Genomic DNA, 10,868 nt, shown 5'->3' on the forward strand with positions numbered 1-10,868 from the left:
AAGGACACGGTGAAAGGGTAACCACAGAAAGAACATGAGAAGTGAGTTGTTACACTGTGGCATTTGTAATTAGTGTCACAAAACAAAATGTTTATGAACTGTTTAATCTAAAATGAATCTGTTTTGTAAAACTTCACTCAAATCACAATAAAAAGTTTAAAACAAAAAAATGGTATGGTGAAAAAATACAACTCTGACACACACCTTTCCTGATTTTAAACCACAAAACATCCCCTTGTACTGTTCCATAATTTGTTATGATCCACACAGAACAAAGCCTTTACAAAGTCAAGAAAATACAGGTAAACATCTTTCTGGTATGCTCTGCTTTCAGCCAAGATCCATCTGAAATCAGCAATGACAAACCTTATACCACTTCCTCTTCTGAATCTAGTTTGAATTTCTGACAGTTCCCTGTCAATGTACTGCTACAACTGTTTTTGAATTATCTTCAGCAAAATTTTACTTGTATGTGTTATTTATGATTTTGTTCAATAATTCTGGATTCTGTTAGATCATTTTTCATTGGAGATATTGTACAGAAATTTTTTCAATACTGAAACTAAAGGCATGAATTTTTTTCTTCAGCTTGAGAAATGCCACGTATGGTCTCCCCTTTTGGTTTTTTAACTCCAGCTCTCTCTACATTTTATTATAGTATTTAATTTTGCTTTCTTGAGCCATTCCCTTTGAAATCCTCTGTTCAGTTCTTTATCCTCATTTCTTCCATTTGCTTTAGCTACTCTATGTTCAAGAGCAAATTCCAGAGACTTTTCCAACATCCATTTTAGTCTTTTCTTTCATGTCATTTTAATGACATTTTGCTTTCTTTGTGTATGATGTCCTTGATGTTATCAGACAACAGGGCTGGTCTACAGTCACTAATGTTCAATGAGTCAAATCTATTTTTGAGATGGTCAAAAATTTGACTGTCTGTTCCAAGGCAGTCCCTGGCCTTGTCCTGACTTACGATATTGAGCTTCTGCATCACCTCTTTCTACAGATGTACTCAATTTAGTTCCTATATATTTCATCCAGCAAGGTCCATGTATACAGTCACCTTTCTGAAAAAAGCTGTTTTGAATTAATAGGTCATTGGTCTTACAAAATTTTATAATATAATCTCCAGCATCTTTTCAATTACCAAGGCCATATTTTCCAATTACTGTTCTTCCTCCTTTGTTTCCAACCTTTACATTCCTATCACCAATAAATATCAATGCACCTTGACTGTGTGTCTGGTCAATTTCAGACTGCAGAATTTGGTTAAAATCTTCAATTTCTTTGTCATTGGCCGTAGAGGCCAGTGTGTAAATGTGAATAATAATTGCATTACCTGCTCTTCCTTACAAGCGTATGGATATTGTTCTATTACTAACAGTGCTGTACACTTCAGGACAGATCTTGAAATATTCTTTTTAACAATTCACGTGAAATCATTTTTTTCAATTTGTCATTTCCGCCATAGTAGACCATGACTGTTCAATTCCAAATGAACAAAACCAGTCCATTTCAGTTCACTACTCATTAACAACCTGCAATATGCAGGAATTGATGGAATGCCCATTGAGATATTTCAACAAAAGTATGCCGTGCTGGAGGCACTCACTCAGCTCTGTCAAGAGATCTGGAAGACAGCTACCTGGCCAAGTAACTGAAAGGGATCCATATGTGGACCCATTCCAAAGAAAGGTGATCCCATAGAATGTGGAAATTATTGAACAATATCATTAAGATCACACGCAAGTAAAATCATACTGAAGGTAATTCAAAAATGGTTGCAGCAGTACACTGACAGAGAACTTCCAGAAATGCAAGCTGGATTCAGAAGAGGACGTGGAATGAGGGCTATCATTGCTGACGCCTGATGGATCTTGGCTCAAAGCAAAAATATAAGAAAGATGTTTACTTGTGTTTTACTGACTATGCAAAAACATTTGATTGTGTGGATCATAACAAACTATGGATAACACTGAGTAGACCGGGAATTCCAGAACACTTAACTGTACTCTTGAGGAACATGTATATAGACCAGGAAGCTGTCATTCAAGGGTGACAAAAGGACACTGCATGGTTTAAAATTAAGAAGAGAGTATATCAGGGTTGCATCCTTTCACCATACTTATTCAATATGTACGCTGAGCAGATAATCTGAGAAGCTGGACTATATGAAGAGGAACTTGGAGGAACAGAGGAAGACTAACAAGCTGCAATATGCTGACAACACAACTTTGCTTGCTCAAAGTTAGGATGACTTGAAGCATTTAGTGATACAGATTGAAGGGTATAGTGTGTAGTATGGATTACACCTCAATATAAAGAAAACAAAAATCCTCACAACTGGACCAATAAGCAGCATCACGATAAATGGAGAAAAGACTGAATTTTGTCAAAGACTTCATATTATATGGTTCCACAATTAACACCAATGGAAGCAGCAGTCAAGATATCACACAATGTATAGCACTAGGCAAATCTGCTGCAAAAGATCTCTTTCAAGTACTGAAGAGCAAAGACTAAAGTGCACCTGACACAAGCCATGGTATTTTCAATCGCCTCATGTGCATGTGAAAATTAGACAATGAATAAGGAAGACCGAAAAAGAGTTGATGCTTTTGAGTTGTGGTGTTGCAGAAGAATGCTGAAAGTACCATGGACTGCTAAAAGAACAAATCTGTCCTGGAAGAAGTACAGCCAGAATGTTCCTTGGAAGTGAAAATGGCCAGACTTCGTCTGACCCATTTTGGTCATGTTCTAAGAAGGGACAATTCCCTGGAGAAAAATAACATGCTTGGTAAAGTGGAGGTCAATGAAATAGGGGAAGGCCCTCAACAAGATGGAGTGATATAGTGGCTACAACGATGGGCTCAGCTATAGCAAGTATTGTGAGGCTCGCACAGGCCGAGGCAGTGTTTTGTTCTGCTGCACATAGGGTCGCTATGAGTCAGAGACAACTCAACGGCATCTAACAGCAACAACAATATGCAGACAACAAAACCTTGCTTCCTGTAAGTGAAGATCACCTGAAGCACTTACTGATAAAAATTAAAGACTACAGTCTGCAGCATGGGTTACACCTCATCATAAAGAAAATGAAAATCATCACAACTGGATCAATAAGCAGTAATATGATAAATGGAGAAAAGACTGAAGTTGTCAAAGATTTCATATTACTTGGATCCACAATCAACACCTATGGAAGCAGCAGTCAAGAAAACAGACATCACATTGCACTGGGCAAGCATGCTGCAAAAGACCTCTTTAAAGTGCCGAAGAGCAAAGATGTCACTTTGAAGACTAAAGTACACCTAACCCAAGCCATGGTATCATGCTTGGTAAAGTGGAGGGAAAAGAAAAAGAAAAAGGGAAAGGCCCTCAACAAGGTGGACAGACACAGCAGCTCCAACAATGGGCTCAGATATACCAAAGATTGTGATGCTGGCACAGGAACAGGGCAGCGTTCCATTCTGTTGTACACAGGGTCGCTACAAGTCGAAGCTGACTAGATGGCACCTAACAACTACCACCCAAGCCATGGTATTTTCAATACCCTCATATGCATGTGAAACCTAGACAACGAATAAGAAAAGCCAAAGAAGAGTTGATACTTTTGAGTTCTGTTGGTGAAGTATACTGAAAGTACCATGGACTGCCAAAAGAACGAACAAATCTGCCTTGGAAAAAGTGCAGCCAGAATGCTCCTTAGAAGTGAGAATGGCCAGACTTTGTCTCACTTACTTTTTGGTCATGTTGTCAGAAGGGACCATTCCCTGAAGAAGGATATCATGCTTGGTAAAGTGGAGGGTAAGCAAAGAAGGGGAAGACCTTCAACAAGATGGATTGACACGGTGGCTGCAAAAATGGGCACAAGTGTAGCAAGGATTGTGAAGATGGCACACAACTGGGCAGTGTTTCATCTGTTGTACGGGGTCACTACCAGTCAGAGCCAACTCGATGGCACTTAACTACAATGCCTAGGATAATGATTTTCAAGCATTCTAGATCATTTCTGACAACTTTCAATTTTCCTAGATTCACACTTCTTACCATTCAAGTTCTAATTGTTAATGGATGCTTGCAGCTATTTTTTTTCTCCCCGCTTTAAGTTGTGCTACATTGGCAAATGAAGGTGCCAAAAGATTTATTCCTTCCACATCATGAAAGTCAACTTTATTTTGAGGAAGCAGTTCTATCCCAGTCATATTTTGAATGCTTTCCAACCAGAGGGGCTCATCTGGCACATTATCAAACAATACTTCTCTACTATTTGTAAGGTTTTCATAATGCCAATTTTTTTGCACTACATTGTAAGGTCCTTCTTAGTCTGTCTTAGTCAGGAAGCTCCACTGAAACCTGTCTACCATGGGTGACCTTGCTGGTATTTTACATCAATGGCATAGCTTCCAGAAACACAGCAACAAGCAAGACACCAAAACTTGACAAATGACTGGTGGTAAATAAACTGTATCATGGCACATCATAATCAAATTGCTTAAAAGCAGTGATGAAACAAAAAAAAATGTAAAAGCAGCCAGAGGGAAAAAAGACATCAGGTACAAAGAAACAAAAGTAAGGATGACAGCAGACTTATCATATAAACAATGCAAGCAAAAAAACTCGTGGAATAAAAAAATTAGAATTCTATATGTAGTGAAGATACCTTTCAAAAATGAATATGAAATATATAATTTTTTGACATATGAAAGAATCCCTCATTAGCCAGCTTGCACTACAAAATAAATACTAAAGGAATTCCTTTAGGTAGAAGGAAAGTGATGCCATATAGAAACCTGAATCAAACACTCCAAAACTTATTAAATTATTTCAAAATACTTATCAGAAACGTTTCACCACCTATCAAAACAAGCATATCAACATAACATAAACAGGACAATTCACCAACATAGCAAGCATAACTTACCAACATAACAAAATTTGTAGGATACAGCTTTAGAGCCATTAAAAAGAAATTTATAGCACTGAATACCTATTAGAAAAGGGGCTCACATCGATGGCCTCATTTTTCCTCAAGAAACTAGACAAAGAGCCAAAGAGCAAATAAAGCTCAAAGTAAACAGAAGAAAATAAAGATCTACTTGCAAGAATTAAAAAAAAAAAACCAACCTGCAAGAATAAAGCAGAAAAAAAACAAAATTAAACTTCACAGGGAGAGTTAAAAAACAAAGTTAATTTTAAAATTTCATTTAAAAAGCTACTCACTCAGCGCATACAGTTTTTCCCGCTGATGTATGTGCAGATACTAAAACAGATTGATTATTATCAACACATTGAATGGCTTCTCTTTGAAAAGCATCAAGAATGAACGGGTATTCCTATAAAAATAAAATATTAATATCTGCATGAATATTTATGTGAAAATGTGGTTATACGAAAATCAGTATTATGTGAAAATGAAGGATCAGATCACAAAATGGAGGATGAGTACATCATTACATAACTGCCAAATTACATCATTACACAAACCACTGACATTCACAGTCGTCAAGTTGACACATAACCTTAACCATCACAGCCAGCATTACTCTCACCTCATACCTTGACATTCGTACTAGCAGACATACACTGTTAATGTGAAAAATAGTCAGATAGTACATTTTTTACTACTGTCATGAAAGCAAAGCATCAGACAACCATAGAGTTAAGTGAACAGTAGGTGCATTAGACTTCAAGAGTTCATGCCATACTGTCTTTTTTCATTTAAAAAAATGGCTTAGAAAATCTTACATTAAATATCTTTTAACCTTCTAAAGTCTATCAGGACTTTAAAATCCACCTAACACTACAGTGTAGTAAATTAACTGGCATGGCTTTTCTAGCCATAAATCTTTGTAAACCCTGCGGTGGAATTCGCCCTAAGTAACTGAGTGGCTCCTGATCATTAAAGTTATCCACCTGGGGTATTTCTGTTGAGCAGTGGCACAAAGCAATGTTCTGGGAAGTTCACGCGCTCTCTCTCAGGTGCTTAGAATTGTGATGTTATGATTGGTTAGTTTGGCCACTCGGCCAGGCTCAAAAGAAGCCCTTCTAGAGGCAGAAATACTCTGCTGGCTGAGAAAGACATGCTACAGAGAGAAACACGCTCCTGAGGGACACACACTGCTGAGAAAGAGACATCGAGAGACACACACTGCAGGGAGAGAGACTGTTGGCTGAGAGACGGTGAGACTGAGGGAGACTGAGTGCTTTCCCTGAACTTGAATTGTAGCCTGGTGCTTCCCTAATAAACCCCATGATCTGTGAATTCTGTGTGGCCACTGCAGTGAATTACAAACCCAGCAAGAGAGGTGGTGGGTGCTACGGGAGAAGCAGTGGTATCAGGGTTGGGGAAAGGGCTGGAGGGAGGCAGCCATGTCTGGCCTCGCAGAAATAGGCCTTGGGCTGCTGATGGTGATTCTGTCTTCCTCTTGTAGGGTTAGAGGAGGTTAGAAGATACATCCTCCCTGCCCCTTCAGCAAACACAAATAAGCAATATGATTTGAGTTTCATTAAAAGATTGTAAATGTCCTAAAGCTATATGCAAAAACTTGTATTCAAGGATTTTTCTACAGGGAAAAGGTGGATAACTTTCACTAGATTCGTTATAAAGGATAAGAAACACTAATTTTTTAAAAATTCAGCACCTGATGCTAAGTTTCCAACATGGCAGTGTATTTACTGACTGGATTTTCTATTTGTCTCCAGGTAGCTGTAGCTCCTTGGTACGTATACATTGGAAAGTATGAAAATCTCATATGAAAAGATTTTTAAGAAAAAGACTCACAAAACTATATAAATTGCATCAATTGAAGCACAGACCTTTGCAGCTTTTCCAACTCGAGGTTTAAGTGGTAAATAATCCTCATCTGCAGGAAGTGCAACCTGATGCCCAAAAGAAATTAACAAGTTACTATTTCAAGTTGACACATTCAGCATGTCCCAGCCTGTCTTACTCTGGAAGCTCTGCTGAAACCTGTCTAACAAGGGTAACTCTGCAGGTATCTGATATATTGGTAGCATAGCCTCCTCCAGCCTCGTAACCCACAAACCACTACAGTACGACACACTGACATTGAGTCAGCTCCAACTTATAGTGACTCTATGTCCATAATCAATGAAGGAATAAAAATTAATGATACCTTTAAGAACAAGGCAAAAAGCTAATGATACAACATTCAAAAATAACTCTACCACCTTTCATCTCATGGTAAAGTATTTAAAAACTTACATATTACCTCCCTAAATAATCTGTTTACCGAAGTCAAAGATCTTAGTTATCTTTGTACTTTCCATCCTAAGTGTACTGCTGATATTAAAGAATGATCAAAAAGGCTGAACAGGCACTAAAAGGGATGTCACCACATGAAAGAAAAGTATGTAGAATAAAATGATTCTCCCTTTTTCCTGGAACAGGAAGTAAACATTTTCCTCTGGTTAAGATTTCTTCTGTAGAACAATTCACAATATACCTAAATTTTCAAAATTTAAAAATTTATACTGACAATGTTCATGCTTCTAACTGTACAATTAAAATCTAACTAATTAGTATATAAATAATTCCTAGGGGCAAAGTAAGGTATGCAGAGAAATTACAAATTTCCATAAGCAAAAATGTCAATCAACAGGTATTAAATGAGAATAGCTGCTTCAGAAGCACTGAGAGATTAGAGTTGTGACTCACTTACAATCAGGATGATGTGGATAGTTTCAGAAAGAAAAGACCAGAACCTGACTAAAATTAGAAAAGTAAAATCTAGTCAATTATGAAACCTAATGAACTATACTAGTATGAAGAATGTGTCAGAAGTATGTTGTTCTAAATTGAGTCTATAAAGCAAAGCCCAAAAGTTAGAATGATAGTTTATCCAGCAAACTTTAAGACAAACTTAACTATGAGTTTTTATTAGTCAACAAACACTTCTGGAAAATAAGAATAGTATTCATCAGTCTTTCCCATAAGACTATCTATTTCCTTTATTATGATTCCAAGAAACTTCTAAAGTTTCTAATTCTGCTTCCCAGGTAGTTTGATAGCAAGAACACTATTTAGTCATTATATTAAGGAAATAACAACCTCTTATAAGTAGAATGAAAATGAACCTATCTTAGAGTCCAATTTGATTTTGTACACAGACAAAATAAAATTTCTAGATCTGAAAATCTGAAGACTAGACTCCAAATCATAATGTGATCCCTATCAAGATACAATTGAGCTATAGGGGCCACGTGTGCTTAATCAACCTTCCTCACATCTCTCTCTCTCTCTCTCTCTCTCTCTCTCGATACTATGACGTGAACAAAAGACATTAGCACTAAGAAATTAAGATTTTAGCATCTCTGGGGTTTAACAGAAACAACAACAACATTGTAATTTTATATCTACAGGAATCATAGAGTTGTGATTCTCTGAAAACAGGTAACACCAACACACAATGAAATAAGTGGAAGCCTAAAGAAACTAAGGAATCAGAAAATACAGAAAATTAGCAGAATGGGCACATCAAACAGACTTAGCAATTAATTACTGGTGATCTTTGCCAGAGTAGTTTGAAAAGTATAAAGGGAGAAGAAACCTAATCACAGTAAATTAAAAGATAATGGAAGGTTAAGAAATCTAAACAAGAATTCTTCATGAAGTCTTTATGCAGACCACTGAACAGTAACTCTGAGATGACAGGGACTAAAACTTTACTTTTGTTGAACTCTTTGTAATATACTTGGCACTCAAAAGATATCTGTCCAATGAATGACTTTAATGAAAAAGAAAACTACATGGATGAAAACCAACTAAGAATAAAAGAGACGTTTGGCATGTTTATGCTGATACCAAAAAAAAACAAACTCACTGCCATCGAGTCAGATCTGACTCATAGCAACCCTTCCTTGGGTTTCTGAAGCATTATCACTAAGTAAGTAGATTGCCCAATCTCCATTCCGAGTAGTGGCTGGTGGGTTTGAAGTGCCAGACTTCTGGTTAGCAGTCAAATGCCGTAGTCTACACCACGAGAGGTCCTACATGCTGACAGGAAAGGCCAAATAGAGAAAGAGAGACACTAGAAACAGCAAGGGAAAATGGAATGATCAAAGTCTTTATGGAGGTGGGATAAGATACAACCAAGCACACTAGCAAAAAAACCTTTTTTAGCCTGGAAGGGAAAGTGCATTTTGGTGGATGGGACAGATACAGATAAGCTTTTTGGAGGAGGTTATAATCAAAGGACACTCCAACTTAATATCCTCAATTCTCTAAATGAAATAAAAGATAAAGTTACCTATAAGAAACCGACAGGAGTTGAAAGAATTAGAGGGCTTGAGAATAACAGTGAAGGACACAAAGAGCTTTTGACAACTCTCAAAAACCAGGGCATGGTTTGTTTTTGTGTGTCTTCTGTAACCTCAGAGCACTGAATGGGGTCTAACATCAATGTTGAATGAATGATCAAATAGGCATTACACCTCCTACTCTAAATGCTATTTCTAAAGAAATATAGTAAAGGACTTTCGACAGGAAAACAAGTGTTTTAAAAGACAAGGTTCTAAAGCTCTATCAAAAGTTGTTTTTATTAATTTGGAATTACTCTTCTTATTCAGTAAACTTTAAATAAGATTCTCCAATTATCTGTAATAACAATTTGTCATAAGGTTATCTCGTAATGATAAAAAGTTTAATAGAAGGAAATAGTGTCAGTTTCCTTACGTCCCTATGTTTAGAAACCAAAAAAACCAAACTCACTGCCATCGAGTCAGATCCAACTCATAGTGACCCCTCCTTGGGTTTCCAAGGCAGTAGCACTACAGAAGTAGATTGCCCAAACTTCCTTCTAAGAAGTGGCTGGTGGGTTTGAACTGCCAGCCCTCTGGTTAACAGCCAAATGCCTTAGGCACTACGCCACCAGAAATAAAGGAATACTACAAGCTGGCACCTAACAACAACAACAATCAGTGAGCACCATCTTGTGGCAGAACAAAGAAACAACAATTTACCAATCGTTAGAGTAAGACATGAAACACTACCAACATTGGAAAGGGCACCCTTGCTTGACTTTAGGAGTATGGGAATGAACAAATACTGAACACTTATTCTGTACTGGGCACTTTAATTTTCTCATATAATCTTCACAATCATCCCATGAAGTAGATTTCATTATCCCAAATTGATAAATTAAAAACCAGTGTTCAAAGAGACTAAGAAATTTAGCTAAGATTGTAGTTATTAAATGAGCAGGGCCAAAGTTAGAACGCAGGTTGATTACAAAGCCCCAGCTCCTTCCAGGAGAATATGTACTTCGAACAGAAATTGCTTAATGTTCCCAAAGCCCTCAAGGCTAACCTGTTTGCTGATCATTATACCAGATATTCCAAAGAAAAATCCCTTTTCTATCACTGTACGCTGTTTTTACTTACCTCATGTGTACACCCGTCAATAGTTTCAACTGCTTGTACCTTGACTCTGGGCATCAGGTCTGCCAAACTTAAGAAAATTGTTAAAGTTACACAAAAATAAAGCATTATTTTTCTATAATTAGATAATAAGCATCCCACATGCATTATTATGGAAAATTGACACTGTCCAATTATCATTATTTCAAATTTGAAAAACTATCACATTAAGGAGAGATATTAAGGAGATTTAAAATTTTTTCACACTACACAAACACACGCTAAGAATTCAAAATGGTCAGTTAATGCCTTTTGTTACAAATATAAAATATACAGCCAAATGGTTTACTCAAAGAATTACGTCAGCTTAATTAGAATAATTATTTTGAAGAAAAAGCACCTCTAAAAAGCAGTGCCATTAATTTAAAACATAGGTTGTTATAAAAACTACAACATGAAAGACAGTACAAAATAAACTAGCCTAACTTAGA

The 10,868-nt window shown here is 36.9% G+C and overlaps 1 protein-coding gene across 1 annotated transcript in view; it reads right to left on the reverse strand.

Annotated features, from left to right (window-relative positions):
* Nucleotides 1–10,868, reverse strand: part of MTREX (Mtr4 exosome RNA helicase) — a 158,440-nt gene that overhangs the window by 137,704 nt on the left and 9,868 nt on the right. Inside the window, exons 3-5 of the mRNA XM_007944182.2 lie at nt 10,402–10,468; nt 6,817–6,879; nt 5,221–5,333 (exon numbers count right to left, since the gene is read on the reverse strand). Coding sequence (XP_007942373.1) covers nt 5,221–5,333; nt 6,817–6,879; nt 10,402–10,468 — 243 coding nt within the window. The remainder of the gene's footprint in view (nt 1–5,220; nt 5,334–6,816; nt 6,880–10,401; nt 10,469–10,868) is intronic.

This window comes from Orycteropus afer, unplaced genomic scaffold, assembly GCF_000298275.1.
Source record: "Orycteropus afer afer isolate SDZICR_OR568_19922 unplaced genomic scaffold, OryAfe1.0 scaffold00122, whole genome shotgun sequence".
Classification (NCBI taxonomy): Eukaryota; Metazoa; Chordata; class Mammalia; order Tubulidentata; family Orycteropodidae; genus Orycteropus; species Orycteropus afer.